The 26,692-nt window shown below is 43.9% G+C and overlaps 1 protein-coding gene across 1 annotated transcript; it reads left to right on the top strand.

Moving 5' to 3' along the window:
- The first annotated feature begins 1,566 nt into the window (after positions 1 to 1,566).
- Positions 1,567 to 3,571, top strand: LOC117896766 (general transcription factor IIF subunit 1-like). The gene is made up of 4 exons (XM_034805241.1): positions 1,567 to 1,712; positions 1,769 to 2,778; positions 2,845 to 3,315; positions 3,367 to 3,571. The coding sequence occupies exons 1-4, from the start codon at positions 1,683 to 1,685 to the stop codon at positions 3,569 to 3,571; spliced, it is 1,716 nt and encodes a 571-aa protein (XP_034661132.1). The 5' UTR covers positions 1,567 to 1,682.
- Positions 3,572 to 26,692: the final 23,121 nt, after the last annotated feature.

The following is a 26,692-nucleotide window of genomic DNA, read 5'->3' as shown; positions in this document are numbered from 1 at the left end:
TGGGTGGTGCCTCAGCCTCAGCCTCCGCCTCCTCCTCAGCTTCAGCCTGTAACTGTGCCTCTCTCAGGATTCAGTTTCAGCTTTCGCTGGGCCCATAAATCATCTGTCGTCGCTCGCTCTCTCTCTCTCTCTCTCTCCTTCACGCTGGCTGCGCGCTGTGGCAAGTTGGTTAACATGCCGCCCGACTGCAAAGCTTAGACAACTCTTACAATGCAACTGCACGGGAAGATCCTTCAGCAGAGGCCGTCCTGCGATGGGTGGCCAAAATGCAATGCATGCAAATGTAAAACTGATTTGTTGTGACGCAGCAACAACAAACTGCAGTGAGATACGAGGGCCACCCACACCCACACGCCTGCACTCCATCAAATTGTGCCGCACAATGGACGGGGACCATCCATCCATCCTGCAGACCTGCCCCACGCTCGTAACCTGCACCCAGCCCAGCAAACATTTGCGAAATTTTGTCAATTTGTGTCCAATAGCTTAACCCGTTGTTGGATCAAGGGCGTGTAAGTTGGCACAGTCACAAATTCAGGTGACTCAAGGGCATTAATTGCCTTTTATGGAGCGTCGACTGTATTTCGATTGTAATTTCTAAGTTGCACCAGTGTGGCCATTCATTTAGGGATTATACTTATATGGCAGGGCTGCCACATTGGCTGACAGGAGGTTGTTCTGACGAGACTGCCACACATTTAATATTACCTAAAAAGATAGGTTTTCAGTCATCTCTCTATTCATTTCCCACTTAAATCCATATCTTCACTGTCTAAATAAATCTAACAATTGGCATTGCATTTTTAATATTAATCGCGTTTCACTTAAATTCAATTTGTTGGTGACATCATAAACATTGAACAGCAAACATCAAAAATCATAAACATCAAACATCAATATCCGTTATGACACCCCCAGTGAGAGCCATGGGTTAAGCTCCTCTCAGAAACTTGTAACCAGGGCCAAGTGCTCGGTTCTCTCTCTCTCAGTCTGTCTCGCTCTCGCTCTGTCTCTCTTTCTCTTGTTGAGCTTGTGTGTGTGACCCATGTGCGATTATCATCACGTAGCTGGAGCATTGCATTCATTTCACATGCCTCGCCGTGTGCCACTCGCCACACAAATTTCTGCTGCTGCAGCCCCAGCCACAGTTGTTGTTGTAGCTGCTGCCACAGTTTTTGTTGCTGTTGCTGCTGCTGCTGCTGCTACTGCTGATGTTGCACCTCCTCCACTTTGTTATTGTCCTTCACAATTGACAGCTGTGGCCCGGCCTCGGCCATGCCCTCAGACGGCTTTCTGTAATGCCGTGCGGCATCATGTGCGCTGAAGCTTTTCGTTTCCCACCTCCTCCGGTGCTTCCCCGAATATTTGGCAATGCATCTAGTCATTAACCAGCCCAAGAGTATTCCTAAGCGGCTCAAAGAATGCGATGATTAAAATAATATAATTTATCCCTGAAACCCTCAAGTAGGCTACGATTGTTGTAGTCGATAAATACTAAATCGAATAGTATTGCTATCATTTGTTGCAAGTAATTTGAAGTTGTCACTTCGTAGAAGCAAAAAATTAAATTTGCCTTTTCCATTATATATTTTACGTTTTTGGTGTGCGATAAAATTATCTTCGGAAGCTGAAAAAGAAGCCTGAGCTGCGTTTGTGCAAATATATTAAAGTGTTCAGTGAATATGCCGGGTAAACATCGTAAACTTAAAAAGGTTAGTGTTTGGTTTTTTCCCTGCGATACTTTGGATCAAAATTAGTAATTTCTTAGCGCTCAAGCGGTGCCAAAAGAAGCCAAAAGTCGAAAGTTTCAACTGCTGCATCAGATGCAAAAGCTTCTAAGTATTCAGCAAAGGCTCACAAGAACTCAGCAAAGTCTAACAAGGATGCAAAAAAGGCTTCCAAGAATGCAGTAAAGGCTCCTAAAGATGCAGAAAAGACTCACAAGGACTCCGCAAATGAGTTTGTAATTCGTGTACCAAAAGTGCGTAACCAGCGCTGTTTAATGCGCTTCAATAACAATTTAAACGTGGATTTCAACAAATGGCGCAATGTAAAAATGTCCCGGGAGAATAACAAGTCAGAGGACATGATCGAGGAGCAAAAGCCAACATTTGGCGCCGGCACATCATTCAATTCCAAAAAGACGGTGCCCGATAAGTACCGGCCAGAGGCACAGCCCTGGCTGCTGCAAGTCGATGGGAAAATGGGCAAAAAATTTAAAGGCTTTCGTTCGGGAGAAGTGGGTGCGAATTCGGCATACTATGTGTTTACTCAAGCCCCAGATGGCAGATTCAATGCGTATCCCATTAATGAGTGGTACACATTCATGCCCATCGAACGCTTCACGCCCCTCACCACGGAGGAGGTGGAACAGGAGTTTAGTCGTCGCGAAAAGACGATTAATTTCTTCAATTTGATGCTGCGACGTCGCTGCCGCGGCGAGCAGGAGGAGGGGGATGCCGATGCGGCTAAGCTTAGTCAGTTCGCCTCAGACAAGGACGACCTCAAGCTGAAGATCACAGATGAGGTTGAGTGGATGGACTCCGCGGATGAGTCGGATACGGATGATGAAGAGCACGAGAAGAAAATGGAACAAAAAGACGGACTCGAAGGGGATGAAAATGAAGGCAAGGAAGCCAAAACTAAGGCCAAAGCTAAGGCCAAGGCTAAGGCCAAAAAGGCAGTTGACATGAAAACATTTTTCGAGGCCTTTGAGGAGTCAGACGATGGTGACGAAGAGGGTCGTGAACGGGAATACATTTCTAGTTCCAGTGAAGAGTAAACTAACCAATGACTAAATTTATTTTAAAGGCATATAAATTCATTGTTTTGTATGTTCAACAGCGAACCTGATCCCGAGGAAAAGGTGAGCAAGGACCTGAAGAGCGTTGCTGAAGAGGAAGCACTACTGAAGCTGCTCAACTCGGACGACGAGGAAGATGATGAAGAGTCGCAGACTCAGATATACGAGAGACAGGAAAGCTCTGAAGATGAGGCATGCAAAAATCCTGATGTGGTGGAAGATGAAAGCAGCAGCGGATCAGATATAGAACCAACCGACAGCACGGACTCCGAAACGGATCTCAGCAATGGTCCACCACGCAAGAGGGTAACATTTAATGAGAAGGAGAAACGCCTGCTCAACGCGGCCAACAAGTCTCCCAGCAGTGTGGCAGGAACGACGAAAGATGCCAAAAAGCGGAATGTGGCTGTGATGAATAGTCTTGATCTAGCAAAGCCTGCCACTACTCCCCCCAAGCGCAAGGAAGACAGCGCACAGGTGGAACAGTCAGCCATCGTTTTGTGTAAAATTGAGTAAGTTTCGACATTGAATTTGAAACATTTATTTAAGGTTTATTTTTGCAGCCAATATGGCGTCAGTGAGGAGGCTGTGATCCGCTATCTAAAACGCAAGCCCATGGCGGCCACCGAGCTGCTCTCCCGTTTCCGCACCAAAGCGAACACCAGCGACTCGAAGATGCGACTGGTTGAGACCATGACCAAAATATTGAAGAAAATCAATCCCGTAAAGACTACCATACAGGGCACGCTATATTTTTCGATAAAGTAGATAATAAATAACAAATAAATGAAGATTTAAATTTGAATTTATCATTAATTTCACTGACTTTAAGTCACTTTTTGACAATTATTATAATTGCAAACGTAGTGCAGCATTTCCCCCGGGCTTAGTCGATTCATATATCGAAGTGTTGGCTGTTTATCACTATCGGCACCATCGGCAAACTATTTTTTTTAGCATTTTGTGTGCACTTCTAATTTTCCAATTCGACCAAATAAGTGCCTCAAAAGCGTCTCAAATTTATTTTAAATCTGAATCCAAGTGTTACATTGGAAACCATTTTCTAGGCTGCCAATAGCCTCAGCCATTGCTTTTTTTTTCATCACCCAAAAATACTTTATTAAGTGCATTTGGAGTTTTGTTTGTTTTTGCCGGAAGGAAAATTCCATTTTAATTTCAGTAAAATGCAATTTAATGAAATTTCTGGAGCTTTGCAAAAAAAATAAACAAAAGCGCAAAACACATAAAAAACAAAACAAAAATCAAAGACGCAAAGGGAGAATAAAAATCGAGCTGGAAATACTTTTTCGGCTGGCGGATACATCGAAATGGGAGGGGAGGTGCAGTGAAAATTCCCATTGGGGCAACATTTGGCTTCGGTCTTGCCTGCCACAGATTTTGAGCTTCCGCGTAGCTTGGCCAATACAAACACACACACACAGAGAGGGAAACAAATAAATCGAATGCAATATTTTTGTTTTATATATTTTTTTAAATTTTGTTTCACTAAAATCGTGACTCAACTTGATGGCTTTTTTTTGTTATTGCCGCTGTTGCAACGGCATGTTCTGGTGGAACGCAATTGTTGTTGTTTTCCCATTTGTTGCTGCCATCCGCTCCCACTTCCACCCGCTGTGCATTTACAACGCTCGGAAGAGTCAACAGTTTTCCAGGCTACGGTCGCTGGGGACTGGAGACGGGTTCGATTTGAATTGCCTTTTAAATTTGTCAATTTGTGCCTGGTTGATTTCGGCACGCCTTTAGTGCGTTTTTATTGCTAGCTGCTGCTTGAAAATTGGTTTCTACATTTAATCAACAGATTTCGAAATTGTTGCTTCAGTGTAAATATGGACAACATTTATTTTTAAAGTTTTTCCTACACGAATCACGCACCCCTTTAATCTGTAAAGTCCTTCTGGCTGCATATGGCCACAAAGGAACTTTAAAAAGCAGGAGAGGGTAGCGTAGGGGTAGGGAAAGACCAGCCCAGACATTTTCCGAAAATTACGCAGCCCAAATATTTGCTTTAAACAGATGAAAAGTTTTGCTGGCCACGGCCCAAGCAAATTGACACCCGGCCAAAAAGCCAAAGTGCAGGCCAAAAAACTTTGCGCTGCAATTTGTGGCACAGGGGCAAAGGCGCACTTCAGGCTCTGGGTGCGAATCTCTGTCTCTGTTCTGAAGTGCAGTGTTTAGCCAGGAATTTGCTTAAACAAATAGAGCCATAGATAAGGACAAGGGATACCCAGTGGATAGCCTGGACAGGATGTATGCCGGCCATATGGCCTGGCCTGGGCCGCACTTCTTAAGCAGAATTCGTGAGCGGAAAACTTTTTGGAATATTTTGATTGACTTGACAGTCGGGTGGCCCAGTTTTCCCTCCTTTACGATGGACTTCTTTCCGTGGCAAACGCCGCTGGCAAGCGCGTTGGAATTTCCTGCGCTGCTGCCCCAAAAGCAACAAGCGAGAAATGCTGATAAAATATTTTACTTTGTCGTATAATAAAAATTTCATTACGATTTTTGCGGTGTGCGGACTTTTTCTGCCCGTCCGTTCGTCCTTTTCTCCGTGTCGCGCTCCGCCTTTTAAGTAAAAATGTAAAAATGTGCAATGCATAATAAGCCCCAAAACGGGCAGTAAAGAAGAATGCGGAGTGGGCAAATAATGGAGAATGTTGCAACATGGGTGGGGGAAACATGGCAGCAGCGGAAACAAAACAAAGGCAAAAAGATGCGCCGCCAATGGCAACAGCAGAATGTAGCCGAACCAAAAGGGAGTAATGGAGATTCGGGGTGGTGCAGAGGGGGTTAAACGCAAGTGCTGAGCGAAAGAAAAACTCAGCTAAAGTAAAAGCTGCAGGGAATTTGCATATTAGCTGCACGAAGCTGTCGAGCGACGGTCCGCCTGTCGTTAAAGCTCTGTAAAGGACACGACAGCGCCCCGATTGATGGCTGGAGTGGGTGCACCTCGGTCAGCCGGTCTGCCAGTTTCCAAGGCAAAGGAGCAAGCGAAGTTTTGCCCGTTAGCTGCCTTCCAATTAGATGCAAATATATGGGCCAATTCCCTATTTCGTTGCACTCAGAACCGGCAAAAGACGAGTCTTAAACTAAGAGATGGAATGAGTGCAAATATTTCCAATACATGCACATTGGAGAGCCTAGTTTCGAGTGGGACATGCGAAGAAATTAATGCTGACAGCAACCTGGAAACACTAGTAAATTCCTATCCACAGAAAGAGTTTAAAAATTCCGTTTTTGGGGCACACTGGCCCTGTGGGGCACACAATAAAAATGCTAAGCATGCTGCGAAATGACGCTCTCTAGCTCCAACCACACAGCGCATACGTAGCTTCGGTGAAGACATAATCAGACAGCAATCCAGAGACCACACCCAAAGAGCCAAAGAACACTCCAGAGCGACGGGATCCCCATTCCCTGCTCTGCGGACTGTGCACTGCAATGCGCTTAGAGCATAATTTGTTTCCAATTGCGACTCGTCTCGACATTTCGCTTGACACACCGCAGAGCTCAAAAGTGTGCTATCATTTTCTGCAGCCTCACTGCCCCTTTCGTGATGCAGCCTGCCCTCCCCTTTTCGCGCTGCAGCCTCCCCCTTTTTAGTGATGCTGCCCCTTCCTTTTCGTGGTGCTGCCTCCTCCACTGCTCTGGTGGCACTCCATAAACAAATCAACGGGGAGCGTAGCTTTACCAGTGACTGTCATAAGGAGCGTAGCTGCACCAGCGACTGTCAGGGACTGTAGCTGCAACAAGCACACATCATAGACACCGTCGCCGTCGCCATCGCCATTCCCATCCACTATTCGCCGTGGCCGTCATCGTCTTCGTCATTCATCATTATGCAAAACGTGCTCCCTGGTCCCGGGGCTGGCATGCTTTTAGCCCCCTGGTTCGCCGTTTTTCCTGTAAACCAGAAATTGTAGCAACATTTGGTTTTTATTGTGTTGTGGCGCAACCGTGGCTGTGACGATCCCCAAACCACCCCTCGCTGTATGCAGCGTATCCCCAACTGCGGCCACTGCGGTTTGTAAACTTTACGCCCTGCATTATTTTACTTAGTTGATAAACTTTTATGTGTGCGCCCTCGGTCGGTCCGTTTTGCCTGGTTCCGGGGTCTGCTTTCCTGATATTTCTGTTGCTGTTACTGGTCTCAGGTTCTGGCGCTGGCTCTGCTGCTGAGCCCATGTCCCAAGCTCCCATGTCACTCTGCTCCCTGTTCATAGCTTTCCCCGTGCTCCCTGCTCGATTTCCCTCAAAGTATGCTCTGTGGCAGTTTTCTGACTTTTGTCTGTAGTTTCGCCTCCAATTTTTTTGTTTCGTGCTCTTACCAATTTGTCACTTTTGGCCTGGGCCGCGCCGTTGTCCTTTTGTTGTGTATTTCTGTTTGCTGCTTTGTGACAGTTTGATGCTCGCAATTGAAGTTTTTCATAACCAGCCGCTCCACTCCGCTGAATTGCGTTTGGTTGCATTTTGTTTGGGGCAAACCGCAGCACAGCACAGCGCCACTGAAGGGAAATCATTATTTTAATTATGCAAAACGGGGCAGAGAATAAAATTTTGTGATTGATTTTCCTGTGGCCATTTGGCTGTATGGGTTCCGGTCTGATGAATGTCAATAGAGGGACACCCAGAACGGAGGGAGGCAGGCTATAATATGGTTATTGTGCCAGTGCGCATAAATTGCAAGCAAAATGATCAATAAATTCCACAGATAGTTGGTATATTTCTCTTATACCTTCTTAACAGACCCCAGGCCTCAGTCTTTCAGTCATTCAGTCAGTAAGTAAGTTACTCCGTTTGTAGTTGGCCATTCTCCCACTCCTCAGTAAAAACTTTTCTTAGCCATAAGGCTAACTGCGATTGCCGTGGCTTCCTCCTCAGTGTCGTTGCTTTTGTTGCCATAACTGCTAGTGGGCCTTACAGAGCAGCCTCACAGCCCAGCCTCATAGCTCTGCCTCTGCCTCCAACCTTCGTCTTCTTCGTCTTTTGCAACCTGCGGCAAATAAATTGAAATTCGTAATTATTCCCAACAGCATGGAAATTTATTCTGTTTTAATTGAGTTTTCTTTTTCTGTGTGTGTGTGTGTGTGTGGCTGAGTGTGTTCGAGTGTGTGTGCGTGTACACATTTTTGGGTTCGTTGTAAAAGTGAGAAAAACCTCAGGGCGGGCGCAACTGGAATATAAAATGAAATGGAATCTGCATTATTATGAAATAAAGATTGAACGAAGCAAGAGGCGCCAAAGGAGGGCACGACTAGCTGGGTAAATCTTTTGAATCTCTTTTAATTGTTACTTTGGGCTTGACTATACTTGGAATTCATTTTGGCAGAGTATTTTATTAATTGTTGAAATAACGCATAACATCATACAGCTCCATTCTTAATTGATGCTTGAGTTTATAACTATTAAATATCAATGCAAGCCGCTCCATGTCTCTATGTTACATTTACCTCCATTTGCGAAACGTGTCTGAAAAATGTTGGTAACTGCAGCAGAACTTTAGTTATACCTTTCGAAACAACTGAATGTTGACATGTTTGTGGATAAATTTTCAATTTAGTTGTAGACATTCCGTTAAACACTTTTAAGGCACGAGCTTTCGGCATAAATCGGGCTCAGAGACCAATGGCATTGGCAGTGTATTGGAATTGAGATGCAAATGCCGATGCCGATGCAGATGCAGCTGCAGAATCTTGTTGGCAGGAATTGTCGGTTTAAGAAAATGTTAAATGATTTCAATTGTTGCTGCTGTTGTTGTCGTCGTTTTGTGTGTGCATTTCATTTGAACAAGCTTTTTAGAGCTGCCACTAAGCACGTACCAGAGCGGAGTAGAGGCAGAAGCAGCACCAAGGCAGAATGAAGCAAAGGCAGACCAGAGCAGACCAGACTAAAGCAGATCAAACCAGGAAAGGCCAACCAAAGACAGAGAGACAGAGGCAAAGAGAGAGACAGAGTGAGAGATGGAGAGGGATGGGAATCTTGTGCAATGCAAATTGCAAAGCTGTCGTGCGTGTGTGCGTGCCTCGGTTTCATCTCGGTTTGTCTTTTATTTAACATTTTCATAAACTGCAAGCTGCCATGCACGAGCGAAGGATTTTGCCCAGGCTCTCTCTGTGTGTCTTTCCTGCCCTGCTGCATTATTTGCCTGGCAACTTCTGCCAGCATATCATCAATCAGCAAACGGGCCACAAAATGCATGCATCCCCTTGTCTGACAATTTGGGGAGCACTGCAGCTACTCTCACACAAGGAACAGGGGAAAACTGGGATAAGCAGCTTTATGTGTGTACATTTTCGACATCTCCCTGGCAAAATATTATTCATGAATGCAGTCTGATGCCTGCCAACCGCCCTGCCCCCCTGTTAATGGGCGCCATGAGTTAATAGTTAATTTAAAATAAATTAAAATATAATTACAAACAAAGCATATGTTTGGCAGTTTTTGGGTATTACAAAATTAATGAGAACAGTTTTAAATTAGTTTACAGCGATGAGCAATGAGGCTGAAAGATTATTCGTTGTAGCAACTTCTTTCTTTTCCCTCCAAAAACCTACAACATTTCTGCCTAATTGATCAATACATTTTACTCTTCCTTCCTTCCGGTGTTTGATTTTTGTTCGCTTTCTGGCTGTCTGTGTGTGTGTGCTACGCGTGTGCCTGCCATTTGAATAACAAATTCGAGCCAAAGGGTTTTCCGCGCCATAAAAAAGGAACATAAAGCGACATTCAATCAGGGCTGGGCAACGGCAGTAGAAAATCTTGAGAAAAGAAGCAGTGAAGAGGAATTTTCTGTACAGATTTTACAGTATTTTCCAGCTGGGAACAAAATATTTTAAAAATAATTGAATAGTCTGCATTATATTTTTGAATGCTATTTAAATTTTTTTAAACGAGAATATTCAAGTTATTTTATAGACTCATTCTTAGCGCTTGGAATTCAACATAAATCAGAGCTTTAAATGCCTTGACAAATTATTGATTTTTAAGAAAATATTTTCCGTTCTTTAATCCTCTGGTAAGGTCATTTCGCTACAATTGATAGCATAATCTTCCCCTTTCCATATTTTATCTTTTGCCATCCCTGGCTACCAGCTACTTGAAGCATCTTCTTTGCCACCATTCTTGTTTCTTTTCGGGCAGCGATTTCGATGCCGATTGCCCAGAGACGGAGACGTGGAGTAGAAAGGAGCAAAAGAAATCGCCAAAATCGCATTCAGTGAACTGAAATTTTGGCACGCCAGAAAGACGTTCACTTATTTTTATTTACTCACCGGATTATGCTAATTTTTAAAGTGATTTAGTGTAGCCAATACAAGGACCAGAAAAAATAAAAGAAGATGGAAAATGCCAGAGCTGCTGCCTGCCCCCTGCGTATAAAAATAAAACGAAAATAAAATAAAATAAAGTAAAGTAAAATCTAACTGGCTCCCATTTAAGAGTCGCGGCACGGGCATACCCTGAGCTCCTACCCCCGCACTACCATGCCCCTTGCACCTCCCCCCACACTGCTTGCATTGCGTGTGCTGCAAAATTTGCGTTGACGCACTTCCTGACAGAGAGAGAGAGAGAGAGAGAGAGGAGCAAGGCAGAGGGCTTGGGGTTCTTTAAGGCAAATCAACGTAATTCTTCAAGTTTGATTTTCGTGTGTTTAGCTGCGTGTTTGAGTTGGCTTACTTAACCCAGAATCTGCCAACGAAAAAAGCAAAAAGGGAGAGAGAGAGCGACACAACAATGTGTGTGTGTGGAAGAACAATAACAATGAATGTGCGATAATTTTACATTTTATCAAGTTTCGAGGACTCTTCCCCGGGCTCTCTCGCACTCTCTCGTTTTCGTCGCCATTTTTTATGCGCGCATTAAGCGGCTTTTGCTCTAAAGCCCTGCCACTTCACTTTGCTGGGTATCCCAAAGCGACGCTCTCCTCTGCCTCATACATATATGTATACAAAAAAAATAAGGCACAAAATGTTACGTATACGCGCCAGCGACCAAAGGCAAATGTCACACACACACTGAGCCAAGCAGGGCACCCAGCCCCCGGCCCCAGCGCCAGCCTTCTGTTAACCGTAAGCAGCTTAGTGGTGTCGTCGATGGAGGGGAGTCCGCCTCAGAGTCTGCCGAAGTCCCAGTGCCAGCGCTCAGTCCCTGCTCCCAGTCCCCGTTTCAGTTCCTGTTCCCAGCACCGTCTGGCATTGCTGCGGTTATATAAGTAATTCGATTATAAGAAAATTTAACCGAAAACAAAAAAAAAACCAAGGAAGAAAAAAACCCACAAGGAAACAGGGAAACGCATGGCGTTCATTTATAATTAATTAGTCAAAATTGTCCTTAATGGGCATCAAAATTAAACAAAATGGGTATTTGCATTTTAGCCATTTAGAAGCTTTAGCTTAGCTCTAAAGGAACTTGCACTTGAGTCTAAAAATCCATTAGTGCAGGAATGGGGCAACATTTTTGTGAAGAATAAAAAATATGGATCAAATATCAAATAATGGCATGGAAACCGCTAAAAAAGTGTGCTTTACTTTTAATTATTTTAAAGGTATTCCATGTAGAAAATTATTAAAATTTTTTCAGCTTTCTTTGTTGTTTGTCAATTGATTGAAAATATTTAAACAAAAGCATTGAAAATAGTATACGTAAAAAAAACGAGGCCCTGCATTTTAATTTAATATTTTGGCTGCATTAGAAAAAACAATTAATTGCTAAAAAAAAATAGTACAAATTGTTTCGTGCCTTTTTTTATGACATAAAAGTAGTTCTGCATATTTTGATGAAAGGACACGTTTGTGCGAGGCTCTCCAGGCATTTATTTCATATAAATACTCGTAGTGGAAGGACTCTCCAGCTCTCGCTTTTTTTGGGATTTTAATTTGTTACAGTTTTGTCATACGTCAGCAGAGGAAAGCGACAGCGACAGAGGACAGCGGCAGACACAGGAACACCAATATAAAAGTGAAAGCCGGATGACAAGAGCGCTGCAAAAATTTCATTTTGAGTTGTTCTTTTCTCACATATGCTCTGTGGGGGGTACACGGGGAGAGGCTATGGGGCTCCGTGTTAGGGTGGGGCCAAACAAAGCGCAACTAGAGTGTCGGCAGGGCCGCCTGGTGCCACCATTAAACTGTTAAAGTTTTAATGACGACGATGGTCCCTAAAGTGGAAATGGCATTGGGCATTTGGCCGGGTCAGCAGTGGACTGTCAGCAGTTAGAATGACATTAACAATAGTTGGCAAATGCGGCAAAAACAATTTTGTGCAACGAAATGGAAGGCCACGTCGCTGGCAGACAGACAGCCTCCAGTCTGTTGAGGTGTATGTCAGATGCTAAAATGTCGTGTGGTTTGAGTGATATTACTCCTCCGTAACTGTTCCTTTCTTGCATAGACATACCGGACATCATTCTCCTGCTGCTGTATCCTCTGGCTGCAGTCTTGGCCAACGACTTCTAATTGCTGGCGCGCGGGGCAGAGCGCTCGTTGCACGTTGCCCGTTGCCCGTTGCAGCATGCAATTAAGCAGCGACACGTTTGTGCAACCTCACGCTGGTTGCAATAAACATGCACTGCTCTGCATTTAAATTGTGTGGCACGCTCGTAATTGAACTGGCGGGAGAGCAGGGGCTGCAACTACTTGAACATGAAATCAACTGCAAAGCCAAAATGATTTCTTCTAATTTTTCGGATGTGCATACAAAGCAGAGCAGAGTGCAATAGAGTCAGAGACGAGGTGAAGTGGCTGGAGAGTGAGTGGAGAGACTGAGTCTGAGAGACAATGGGCATGGCCGGAGAGATTGCTACTGCTCCTCCAGCTTTGTCTGCGTGCTCCTCGTTTCTGTGGTGCTTATGGTAAATCAATTTAAAACCAATTTTCCACAATGAGTGAAAAGTGAAAGAGAAAAAAGGAGCGGCATCCAGCAGACCCCTAATAGGTGGCAGAGTCCTTGTGGTTCGCCGAGCAAATGAGTGGAAAGTGGAAGACAGAAAGGGAAAAAGCTTTAGCTGGCTGCTGCCCGCCCGTATTAAATATTCATTACTCCTAAGCTACTTCTACGGCAAGCTCTCAAGATTGCACTCGCTCTCTCTCTCTCTCTCTCACTCTCGCTCTCTCTCTCTCTCTCGCTACGTTTTTGGGCAATCTCTCCGTCTGCTTCCCTGCCCGTCTGGCTGGCTTGGGTATGGGGTGTGGAAAAAGCTGTTTTTAAAGACATCGAATTCCAATTTCCTTTTGCCAGGGCTACACGTTTTGCCATTTTGTTGAACGTGATGCGAATTTACACACACACAAACATACACATCTACACATGAAACATGCGAGTATGCAACAAGATGGAGGCCAAGACCTGTACCTTCCCCTGTAGCCGTTGTAAGAAATTTTCCACGCTCAAACATTACCTAGTGTGTGCGCTCAATGTGGCGTGTAAAATGCTTTGTGCCCCACTCCCGTGGCACTCGCAGCCAATGAGCATCAAACAGTTGGGCACCAGCAACTGCCAATTGTTGTTGTTCTTGTTGTTCCAAATTAGTGCTGCTTGTCCGGTGTGTTGTGCAGCAGACATTGATTGTCGGTTTTGCTCGATTTTCGATCACCTTGCAAGCACTTCCAATACCAGCGATTAATAAGCAGCCAAAACTAATTGAATTTCTGCGCACTCCGCGCAGAACAGCAACAGCAGCAGCAACTGCTGAACCATGACGCAAATACCCAATCCAAATTTATTATAAGATTTTGCAGTGGTTTATTTATGGAAAGAAAAATTACATTTGACAGACAGCTCTCCCCTTAATATCCCCTGAATATCCGCTGTACGGGGTGGCAGAGGGAAGAGATATTTTTAGCTTGAGCGAAATTAAATTTGCATAAGTCTGACAAATGCGATAAAGGAGATGAAAAAGATGCACAGAAACAACACAGAGACAGACAGAGGGAGAGAGTGCACAGAGCATATGGCAAAATCAAACTAATTAAAATCGGAAAAGCAGGTGGCAGGCAACAGGAAATGAATCGAAAACAAATAGGTGATTAAATTTCACAAAGAAGCAGCGAGAGAGTGAGAGAGAGAGAGAGAGACAGATACACAATTTACCTGAAGCATAGAGTCGAGCAGGGCAGTGTTTTGCACATACAATTATCTATCTGTTTTTGCCAAATGTTTTTGTGGGATTAAAGGACAAACTTCTCTATGATTATGCCAAGTGTATTTAATTGCTGGCTGCTGGCTGCACATGCGTTTAAGGCAGCAGAAGAAGCAGCAGCAGACACCAGCATTTGATGCACACACAAACACCCACAAGCAACCTGGCGGATACGCAATGTGAATATTTTGGCAATTCTTATCGCACGCTCGGCTAAAGCTAAGAAGCACGCTTCGATGAATCGAGGCAGCTGGGGAAGAGCGAGATAGAGATTAAATTAACAAAACACTTGGTTAAACATTTGAAAATTTGAGAGCAAAAATTACGAATACGCCTAGTTAGACACAAAGCTGGATGGCATTTGTCATGCACTGCAATGCACCTTCCAGCTAAACTCCCAACTAATAATCTTTCTCTGTGGCTTTCCCATTTCACCATGTTCAACGCAGCCTCATTAACTTGGCTCGGCATGGAATATACGGCACAGGTAAGTGTCCTTACACGTAACTTGAGCTGTTTAACTGCGTTGGCTTTTGTCTGTCTGTCTGCCTGACTGTCTCTCTGCCTAGATGTCTCTCCCTCTGCCTTGTATAAATATTTATTTGCTGCGTTCCCTTGCCCTGCAGCAAAGTTGCAGTTGCCTGCCAGCCTTTTGTGCCATTAGATGCGTCACAGCTTGTGTCATATTTCAGAGCAGTATGTGCGAGTGAGGGACGTCTTTCCTTGCTAGCAAACTCGCGTTCGTTGCAAATCTAATTTGCTTGCGCGCGCTGCACTCTGGGGTCTGATTTGGCATAGCATACTTTTCAGCGCCCGTCTTTATTGTTTGTTTGCCACTTGGAGTCGCTGTTGTTGCTCCTGCTAGCTGCACGGAACAACTCCCCAAGTCTCCTGCTTATTACCAGCAAAAGCACACGTGCACGTTCTGTATTGGGGTTTGCCGGGGGTATGTAAATCTCCGCACTATTGTCTGCTGCGAAATCGCAGCAGCAACCAAGAAGATATATTCACATCTCAGATGTGGGGTAAACTTGTCTCTGGGGCACGCTTAAAGCAAGCTTAATTTTTCATGCAACACAGCTCTTCCTCTAGCCCCATCGCTCTCTCTCTTTCTCTCTCTATCTCTCTCTTCCTCCTTGCATGTGTTTTGTAGTGCTCTGCTCTGCTATCAATTTGATTTTGATCTTGTTGCTGGTGTTTCTGTTTGTTGGGTCTGCTGTGTGCACACATTTTGACTTATTCGGGCGTCAAACCGACGCCAGATTAGCATCAGCAATTGACGAAGTGTGGCAAAAAGTTTGGTTAACGAGAAACAGTCTCTAGGGTGTAGGGTGATGGTTTCTAGAATTTTAGCTGAAATCTGTTTACAGGGAAACTTCAATAATTTTTAGCATTTATGGCATGATAATACTGCACATTGATGACGCAAAAATAGAGTTAAAAGCATTGATTTATCTGCGTTCTAAGCTAAACCAAATACCAAGCTCAGATAGATATAAAAACTCCTTTATCGTATCATTTTCTGGTCTCCAATCAATACTATTCAATACAAATCAAAACGACACTTTTCACTAGACTGATGGAACTGCAGGATTCTTATTTACTTTGCCATGAACTCAGTGATAGCCTCTATTTTCCGTTTTGCTTCTAGTTTCCTGTGTTCCGTTGCTTTTATTGTCCTTGTGTTGCTTAAAATTAAGTTTTTGCTGCTAGAGATCATCTTTTGGTTCACTGGGGTCTCTCGTTATGCGTATAAATACGTTCCGTTTACCGGTTATGGGAAATATTCTGTTCAGGTTCTGGTCGTTGACCAGACATGTGCTTGGAACCGCTTGTTGCCGTTGGACTTCCTTTGCCTTGCTAAGCTCTTGATAGTGTAGTTTATTTCTTTGTGGCGGCGATCGATATTCTTCTTTCTTGGGTTCCTCATGATTTCCCTGATCACCAGCATTATTCTGATCTTCCATCATCTACTTTTCAATGTATTTTTAGTTTCGTTTTCAAATTTTGGCTGTAGCTTTAGCAGTTGCTGAAAGTGTTCCAAATAAAATTTGTTCATTTGTTTGTACAGTTTATCCAAGTGTTGGTACAGATATTTTACAGATATCTAATGCTAAGCTTGTTTTGTTTTGGAACATTCAAATACTCTATAAATGTCGAGAAAAATGGTTAAAAAAAATCCTTTAAATTTGTGCTGATAAAGTGAAGTGTGGGGCAATCCATTTATTTTGCGGGTCGTGTTTATCCTGTCATGTCTCGCGTATTACTCATGCGCCACGTGTGCCGATCCGAGCAACACTCTGTTGGCATTCATGGGCACCACCCCCCACACCCTTTCAAACAAGCTGACGTGCAATTTCAATGGTCAATCAGCGCAGCTCAAAGCAGCTTCCTAGTGGAGGTTTTTTCTTTTTTTTTATAGCCATGACAATGGCAAGTGGAATTGCGCCAAGCCCCAAGCGAAATTGCCAGCATCCATCGATCGCGGCAGAGCGCAGGAGGAGCCGGATATTAAGGAGGAGGATGTGGCAAATCAATGATGCGTCTCCCTCCCTGGCAGTTGCTGTGCCAATGGGAATGAAATGAAGCAGCTGCCGCATTTGGTTTTGCTTCAGTTGAGTTTCTTTTTTTGTCAGCATTTGCGGGGCACAAGCTTATGGAAGCGCCATCTGTAACTGTAACGATATAGTGCTGGCAGGCAGCTGCAGGATGCATCTGTAACTTCAGCTCTAGCGGTCTCTCTTCCTCTGTTTGTCACTCTCCACTTGCATTTGGAGTCCCACCTGGAGTCTCTCGCTCTCAGCTGACAGCGTGCAGAACTGCTCGTTGCTCGTTTTCGTTTATTTCATGCTCTACTTGTAAGCCGAGTAAGTAGAATAATTTCCAAATTTGACAGCAGACATATGAGTTGCCGTTTTCGGCCGCTCACAGAACTCTCGTTCTCTCCCTCTCTCTCTCTCTCTCTTTCCCAGTCAGTGCCAGTTCCCGGTTTCAGTCTTCAGTTCCAGTCCCGCCTTCAGTCCCAGCCTCGGTAACCTGTTTCTCCGTCACTCCCAGTCTCAGTACCAGTCCCAGTCCGCAGTCCCTCCCTTCTGTCAGCCGCTGGCCCACCTGTCACGCCCCTTCCCCACCCACACACCGGTAACGGTAACTGTTATATGCTATGGTAACGTATGCCAAACGGAAACTCGAACGGAAACATTCAGCATAACTGTGGGTGGCAGCTGGCAGGTGGAGGCTGCAGCCTGAGAGAGAGCGAACGACTCCACGTGTGACGAGGTCGAGTCGAGCATTTCTCTGTATTCAATGACGAAAAGCTCTATTGCCCCTACCCGCTTATATCTCCGTAGCGATGCAAATGTATGCATGGTTGGGATAGTCAATGGCATAAAAAATGGAGAGCGCAGGAGGAGGAGTAGGATATCGTAAAACGTATAGCCCGAGTGAGTTTCCGCATCCGTATCCTATTAAGTGTGGAAATTACTTTCATATTCACATTTTGATTTGCTAGTTGCATTGCCCCCGGATGCCACTGATGCCGTTGCTTGGGGGCAGTGCCTCAGCCTTAGGCAACTGGACAGAGTGCAAGGGGGAATAGGAAATAAATAAAATATTTGAGGTAAAAGAGAGTTGAAGCATTGCTTGGAATACAACTTTTGGAGAAACTGCCAAGCTAAGATTTTCTATAGATATAATTTAGGTAACATTTTTCTGCACAAACTAGCAATAAATATTCATCATTTTTAATGCAGTTTTTCGCCACAACGATAGCCCGAATATTGCTTTGAATAAATTCAGGAAAACACACATAATTTAATTAAATTTAATTAATGCACAAAAAGTGTTAAATGGCCGAACATTGTTTGGGAATAAACTGCATTAAGAGACAGCAACGTGACACCGTGTAAACAGGCCCAAAATAAAAGAAAAACTTGTTAAAATTATCTGCCTTTGTTTTATGTAGCTTCATAATTAAATTGTTATTAGTCTTACATTGGCATACATTTAATTCTAATTAATGGACGTAAGCCGAGCGTACAATATAACCTAGAATTATGTAAATTCTGATGTACGAACATACAGATGTCAAAATTTATGTATACGTAAGTCATCCGTACACTTTTTGCTGCGCTGTTGGCTGATTTATAGTAATCAAATCTATAAATTTGTATGTTTCAATTTAAATACAAGGCCTCCACCCATAACTTATCGTCGGAACATTGCAATAAATCAGCAAAATCAATGATGTTTAAAATTAGCAACAACCAGAAAAAATAAACGAAAATAGGAGCAGAAAAGCAGCAGCAGGAGGCAGGAGGTTGGGAAAACAAATAATAATAAACCTTGTTACCGTGACCAAACATATATAGAAAATTGTACACACACGACACAAGTGTAGGCCAAATGAAATATGACACAACGGCGAAATGGATGGGGGCGGATGGGAAATGCGATTGGCAAAAGCGAAAGCAAAGGCAAAAGCTAAATAACACGTAGAGCAAAACAATAATAATAAAATCGAACGGGGACTCCAAGGCCGGAGAAAGGCTATTGATGAAGGGCCAATAAGCACGCGGGTAGACCAGAAAAACTGTCGCACGAATGTATGTTCCACAAATCCTAGAATACCCTTAAAAATAATTGCCATGTAATGTAGAAAAAAAATAGGACAAGCAGGATACAGTTTTCATTGCAGCAGTCACCGATGGAATCTTCAAATTCTTATTGGTTTCTGCATTCAAAGTCATTAAAACTTATCTTACAAATTAAAAAAAAATACCTTAAAGTTCCTGCCCTTTTACAGCTGATGACAAACGTCTTTGGAAATGTGTGGCATGCTTCAAAAAAAAAAAACAAAAAGAAAGCGTACTCGCAACAACAAAGAAACGGGAGGAAGGCAGGCAGCGTGGCCTGCGTTTTCTTCAAGCGATAAACCTTTACGCTTCATTACACTTTGGAAATTTCATGCTTCAACAGCTTGTCGATGCTGCAGCCAGCAGTGGCAACATCAAGGGGTTAAGGGGAAAAAAAAACAGAGGAAAACAAGAAGCGATGCTGTGTTTAATCAATGAATCAGATGATTCAGTCGATGGTCCTGCGCCACCATCACTCAACATGCAAACAAAAACAAAGCAAAAAGAAGGAGACTGAAGAACCCTTTTTTCTTCTTTCGAGTGTTATGCTGTTTAGTGAAAGTTGTTTGTGCATTACACTTACAACCAATTTTAGCAGGTTGACATTGTGTTGACATTCCAGGCGGCCACGGCCAGCGTAGCGTATACGCAATATTGTGAATTATTCGCGCAAAAAACGAAACGAATGGAGAAAATAATCTGCAGAGGTGCAATTCAATGAAAAATATATTTATGCGCGAACGAGAGTGTGCGTGTGGGCGTGGCAGTCTGGGCGGTGGCAAAAATAATTGCACGTTAAAGTTTTTTAATTAAAAACTACGCGTGACTTGTGTCAAATGTGCGTGAAAGGTGGCAAAAAAAATATATATAACGAGAAGGGACGTGTGAGACGCTTCGTACGCGTCACAACTTTTATAGCCGGTACTCAGTCAGTGTATCTGCACCTTCATTTGCACTATTTGGTGGCTCTGGCTTTTATAGCCTCTGATATCCAGGCGCTCATAAAGACGGAAGAACAGACGGACGGACAGACAGACATGGTTATATCGACTCAGATATTCGTAATAGTGTCGGAATCGTGTCCTATTTTGCGTTACATCCATCAACTTTCCACCACAAGAACAAAACATACCCTTTTTACTCTTCGAGTACCGTGTACAATACAAATAGAATGGAAAGCGCTGATAAAAATTCAGAAGAAACACAGAATCGAAGAGAGAGTGAGTGAGATAGGGATCCGGAGAATGAGAGAGATTTTATTTCTTATAGTTCCTCTGTTGTTTCTGCAATTTCTACCTTCAGAGAACCTATTTTCATATGCCAAAGACAACCTTTAAACTGTCACTAGTCCTAACTGCTGGGCCGCCCTCTATTCAGCAGATGAAAACTGAAAACTAATCATGCAAAGGGAGGGAGGCTTGTGGCAGGCAGGCGGCAGTCAGAGACAGAGTCAGAACACAGCGCTTCGAATCTCTATCTTATTGACTTTGAAATGCTGTCAGGACAACAACTGCCAGCTGACAAAGCCAAAGCGAAATGCTTCTTACACAATACTGGAATACTGGAATGGGGCTTACCATTACGACAGCCATGCATAGATATTTTCCAACTGTAATACAGGGGAGTGGGAGGGACAGGCACGCTCAACATTATTAATTTTAAACGCCCGCTGTGCTAGGCCCAGGCACAGCAGGTGGCTACTATGGGGCACAGAGAATAGTCAGGGTACGATGGGAATGGGGCACAGTCAGATAGTCTGGTGGCTACATGGTGCATGGTACGCGCACGAGTGGACTGGGGATGGATGCTTTTTGTATTCAGGCGCTCATTCATAAATTTTGTGTCATAAGCGCGTGAAAATGGTACAAGTATTTGAATTTAATTATGAACTGTGTCAAACGGGAAAAAAGACAATGTGACTGGGGATGTGAAGCTGAGGCTGAGCAGGGCACTGGGATGGGGACAGGGACAGGAACAGAGACAACGGAATATGAAACTGACTCTAAAGTCGTTGTGATAAATGGCACACACACACACACACATGGAGAGCAGGAGAGCCAGAGCAAGAAAGAGAGGGAGAAAGGGAGAGCGAGTGAGATATAGAGACAGGGAGAGTATATGTGTGGCCGTGTGTGTCAGAAGCAAGGAGAGAAAGCGAGAGTTTTGGCTAACGGCATTAGGTGGCCGTTGTCATCCCAAAGTATACTAAAAAATGCTGCAGCTGCATTTCATTTTTATCTCAGTCGCTGTGCTGCTACACCAAACTTAGACTGCGTATTATTACCCTTTCGAAGGGTATACAGGACAAAGGTACACCTGAGATTAAATACCTTTCTGAGTAGAAACTTCCGTGTGGAAGACAGGCTGTCGTTAGCTCGAAATGATCTCTATGGGCCTTGAACATCTTTTCACCGGCACACCCTAGATAGAAATGTTTCTTTCAGTGTATTTCCACCGGCGACATCCAAGCAAACTCTTTGCTTTATGTTTTATTTAAAAAAAAATATTATTTACCTGCATGCTGCCCCATTACCCGGAAACTTCCAACTCTCTCACCCCTCTCTCGCTACCTCACACTCTCTGCCCCACTCAAAGGGCTACAGCTGAGTGCCGGCAGGCGGCGTGCTGTGCTCAAAGGAAACGCCTCACTGCATGCAACAATGTGCAAGTCAACTCGAACGGGTGTTACTGCAGTGTGTATGTGCAGCGAAAGAAGAGGCAGAGGACCCCCTGCCGAAATCACCCGCTTGCAACTTGCCACTGTGCAATGGCAGAGGCAACGGCAGCAAGCACAACTTGACTTTACACCTTATTGCAATTTACTGTAAAATTGCATACGCTGCTGGCTGCTTGACTGCCACTATCCCGGCGCAGCATCTGCACTCTGCCCCTCTGCTGCTGCTGATCGTTTTATATTCCCCACCATCCACTTTTTCCAGTTGCTGCTCCTTCTGATGCTCCTTCTGCTGCTGCTCCAGCTCATTCCCGCTTTTTCTTTGCTCTTGGACCAATCCTTTGGCCAGACCAAAGTTTACTTTGGGTACACTTTTCCTGCTTCCTTTCGTTTTTCTTTTTTTTTCGGGGCAGCTGACATGCACAGTTATGCACTTTTGATTGGCAAAGGCAGCGCGAAGCACCAACTCAGCGTTGGCATTCTGATTCAGCATTCAGTGCGTTAAGTGCTCAGCAAATAACCAAATAAGCGATGGATTATAGGAGTCAGCCATGCACTTTTTGGCAGAGCTTTTGGTCAGGGAAAGAAATATTTATTTGTGTCAGGATAATGGGTATATTTATAATTATATTTATTACTAAATATATAAAGTATATTCAACAATGTGGTTACCAAAATAATTTGTCTACATATTGACGCATTTTTGGCATCGATCGGCTGACCTGTGGTTCATCTTTCGCTCTCTTTTTGTTAGCTCTGTTAGCTCTGCGCTGCTTTAGCGCTGCAGCCGCTTACTCGCTGTTATTGTAGAGACTCTGTTACGATCTGATACTCAGCTTACTCTGTTACGCTCTGTTACTTCACAGACTCTGTTACAGTCTGTGAAACTCTTTTACGGTAAAGACTCTGTTACGCTCTGTTTAGTTACAGACTCTGTTACGCTCTGTTTTCTTCTCTGTTACTTTACAGGCTTGGTTGCACTCTGTGGCTCACTACCTTAAGCCACATTAATGGCTTAACTAATATCACAAACCATATTTCTGATAAAATTTCTCATTGTTCACAGCTAATTCCACGCCTTTTCGTTCTCCCCCCTTAACGTTCAGCCATCGACTGACATTCCGCACAGTCGTAAACTGTCCCAAACGTACTGAATCCATTAACGGTTAACTGTAACGTTTGTTAAGTATGCGTAAGATGCGTTTTTTTATGAAAGGCTCTCTCAGAGAGTGAAACGGCTCTCTATGTGACACTGATGACATTAAGGCAATATCGAATTACGTAATTCCATTACGTAATCCAATCAGAATGCAACCAGCAAACATATGCGGAGCACAAGAGAGCGGGAAGAGGAGTGGGGTGTACATACGACTGGGATATGTGCCCGAGGAGTGCCCAGGACTGGCTGCTGGCACAGGTTATGCCATTAAATTGCAATTCCTTTCGATTTGTGCTGCGTTGCCTTGGCCATTTATCTCGTCCTTCCACCAGCCCATGCCCCCGTTTTATACTTCACTCTCTGGATGCCATCTTATACACCTCCAGGAGTTTGTGTGTGGCTGTGCCGGGTGCCCTGTGCCTTATGCAATCTTCCAGCGTTGTACCCTTTAATCTGCGTCGTGTACTTGACACAAATGCCACATAAAAACAACAAGACAAACATCAGCAGGAGCAGCGGCAGCCGAGCAGGAGCTAAAGTTTTATGCAGAATCTGTGGCACATAGAAAGAGAATGGGCATGGAGCAAGGCGTTGGCTGGCTGCACTTTGCATAAACGTAAAAAAAGGCAAAAGGCATGAACCCATATATGGAGTGCCAACGGAGTTGCTTGTGCATAAATCTTGGCGTTGAAGTGTATGCAACACATTTATAGTTATGTACATATATATGTCCCTCTATTTGCATTAGTTTGTGCTTGTGTTCCAAGACAATGGCAGGTGAAATCAACTGCTGCTGGCGACAGCATGAAAATGCGCTGCCTTTATTAATTCTAAATCAGTGGCAACGAATGGAGGAACTCTTTTCCTTAGCAGACTGCACAAAAAAAGCGTCGCATTGGCTGCCTATAAATCGAAACAATGCGTCGGAAAGCAATGGGAAACGGTTGAGAATGCACTTAGAAGCCCCCTGCTCGACCTGATGAAGAGCACTTAAAGGTGTTGCCGGTTGCCAGTTGCCAGCTGCCATTTGTTGCTATTAGCGCTGCTTGTCGGCTGTTCGTCAGGGTGATTGGCACCTGATTCTTTCGGTAGCGCGCACAGTTCAACGAGTTCACTAAGCACTGTGGCGGCAGAGCGGAAGAGAGAAAGCGTTGAGAGACGTCACGCCACGCCACGCCTAATTCTTGCCACAAATATGCACTGCTTGCCTCTAGCATGCCGCATCACGTACGCAGGAAAAAGCTTGGGAAAAAACAAAATGTATTCATGCGCAGACACACACAGAGACAACGACACCAAGAAGCCATGCAATGGCATTAATGGACCCAACAACAACAAAACGGGGTGGGGAAAAAAAATGTACAAAATGCTTAGACGTGCCCGAGCCTAGCCTAGGCCCCATGCGCTCAAGACTGGCCAGCAGCAGCCACAATGCCTTTGTGTGCCATGACCAACGTTACGTATGAGTAATGTGCGGCTTTCTTTGCCCGTTCTCTATATCCATTGTTTGAGCGTGTGTCTGTGTCTGTGTGGGCGAACACTCGAAAGTAGTTTTCAATTAGCTCTGCCTCAGCCTCAGCCTCAGTCCCGTCCCTCCCACGATTGAGCAGCGGCTGAGTGCTTTGTTTTTCGAGTTACTTCCAAAGAGGTCTACTTGCTTTTGGCAACGAATTTGATGGAGCAGTGAAAGGATTGGAGATGCTACAGCTATGCCTGCAAATGGGACTGATTTGTTGGGGATTTTGTGCACCATTGGAATCACTAATTGCGACTAGAGTTGGCTTACTTTGGGACTTATTTATGATTTTTTAAATGACTTTCATTAGGGAAGGAACATTCCCATGCAGGGATGGAAAGAAGAGATTTGTCATCACATTGGGAGTTTAACCACACGTTTCAGTATTTTCCTGGCTCATTTCTAGTAGTATTTAGTCCATGGACCATCTTTAACCCATTTAAGCCCCTAAGAACCTTTTCGTAATCAAGCAAAAAAGAGTTTATTTCAGTCAAACATCTTTGGACTTGGTTCGCCGCATCAATATATCCTCAGGGTATTTATCCTTCGCTCTGACTGCCATTGCCATTCCTTACATCTTGATGGGAACGGGTTTTGCGGGCCAAGTTGCGTCTCCGTGTGATGCTCCAAAAACAACTGCGAAAACAGAATCATCTGCAGTGGGTCAGGCCAACTGGTTGGCTGAGCAGTAGGTGGAAGACGGGGAGGATGGCATAGAGGATGGCTGGGTGGACGCATGAGCAGCGGTGGACTGCTGCGGCACATTTGTTTTCATCGGCAATTGGCAAGTGAAAGCTTTTAGCGCGAATTGTGCACGGCAATCACTTCAAATGGAGAAGATGCTAGAGCCAAAGGCAGACCTCCCCCCAGATCTCTGCCTCTGTCCCTGGCACTGCCTTCTATTTTTTCTTCGTTCTTTCGCTCTCGGTCTCTCTGTCTGTATCTTTTTTTTTCAGTTGCTGCTAAATTTTTTGCAGTTTCAAGAGTGTTTGGAAGGGTCTTTTAGCTTTTAGAGGCAGTTGAATTGTCTGCATAGAATACAACTTTCAACCTAAACACATTTTTTTAAATTTAAAAAATAACAATAGGTAATTGTATACAAGAAAACTATTTTAAAACTTTAGAAAACTATTTAAAATAAAATAAAAATTCACTTCTTAGAGCCATTAGCGATATTTAATAATGTTTTTTGTATCATTCTGTAGTTAATTGCAAAAATAAGTCGATATGTTCATCATCGATCTTTAGGCTGTTACATACACATATTAAAACATTTAATTCCAAAATAAATATAATTTCCGACTTATTTGATGCGTGTAGAAACTTCATACAATTATTTTTGTGTTATTTGTTACATTTTCCCGACTGCAGTGCATTCCCGTATCACCATTGTCATTATTCCGTCTCTCTTTTTGGCATCCTTTTGGCCACCTGTTTTCGACTGGTCGAATAATTTCCCGCAAAATGATAAGCAGATTACTTTTAATGCCTCGAGCGTAACGACTGCGGCAGTTAAATTTTGTTGGTGTTCGCCTCTCTGGATCGGTTCTTTATGTAATGCAGTAGTAAATTTTTTAATATGCTTGCAGTCCTGATTCTCCTCTCGCTAAATCAAATTCCAGCTCAGCCAATCAAGACATCAACTTTGGACCCTTTCTGGGGCTCATTTCGGGGGCTCGTTTCGGGGCCTGTGATTATTTGAGTATTGACTGCAATTGACTCGAGGCAGACGCTGTGCTGTGCTGTGGTCTCAACTGTGACTTGATTAATAAAGCCGCAGGCCATCACCGAAATTTTGTTTTATTCATAAATTTATAACCGGCGAAAGAAGCTGTAACGAATGGAGCCAGTGTCGACCATGTTTTATTGCGTACATAAATTGCAATTAGTTGCGGCTCCCGCCGGGATAAATGTGAGCACACGCATGTCGATGGCCGCTAGGGAGCTGAGCTGAGCTGACACTCGAATGACGAACTGCCTGCTGTACGGTCGGGCTCCTCTCTCTCTTTCTCTCTCTCTGGGTGGGTTAACAAAACATCAATTGACTTATTAATGTTTGAGCAGCGTTCGGCTGCCAGTCCTCAGCACGAGAAAAACTGCTGGGCAAGACCTTGGAGCCCGCGTCTCAATTGGTTTCATGTGGCGCGCCCTTTGGGACATTTTTCGTGTTTGCCGACACAGTTCTGGCCACAGTCACGTCTGCACTTAATGTGAAATTATGACTTTAATGGCCGCCAAAAAATAAACCAAATATAATACAGATTTTTATTAATTTTTTTGTGCATTTGTCCAAGCCACTTTAATTGCTTGGGGAAAGGTCTGCTGAAGGGTGTATAAAAATGTAAAAATAACTCAATCATTAACTGGATTTTTCCTAATTAGCTTACAGCTATTTTCAGAGTTTTTAATTTATAATTTTACCCACTGGAAATCAATTTTTAGGCAGCTCTCAAATTCTTGTATTTGCTGTTTTAATGTTCAAAATACAAAGTCCAGCAATTTGATTGATTGACTCAGGCACTGTGTGGCTTCGTGTGGGACAGGGCAAAAAAACAGCTACACTTTTGTAACTTCATTTTGCTTTACCCTGTGTATGTGTGTGCTTGCTGCGGCTTTCTTTCATGCTGTAGGCAAACGCAATGTAAAAACATTTAAGGTTTCAATTAAGTGAAATCCCAAGCGACCAAAAAAATAAATGGGCGAAAAAAAGGCAAAAGCAAAGGGCAAACTCCGGGCCCAACGGAGCTAGCCCCT

This window comes from Drosophila subobscura, chromosome O, assembly GCF_008121235.1.
Source record: "Drosophila subobscura isolate 14011-0131.10 chromosome O, UCBerk_Dsub_1.0, whole genome shotgun sequence".
NCBI lineage: Eukaryota > Metazoa > Arthropoda > Insecta > Diptera > Drosophilidae > Drosophila > Drosophila subobscura.
This window is presented reverse-complemented; position numbering and strand designations above follow the sequence as displayed.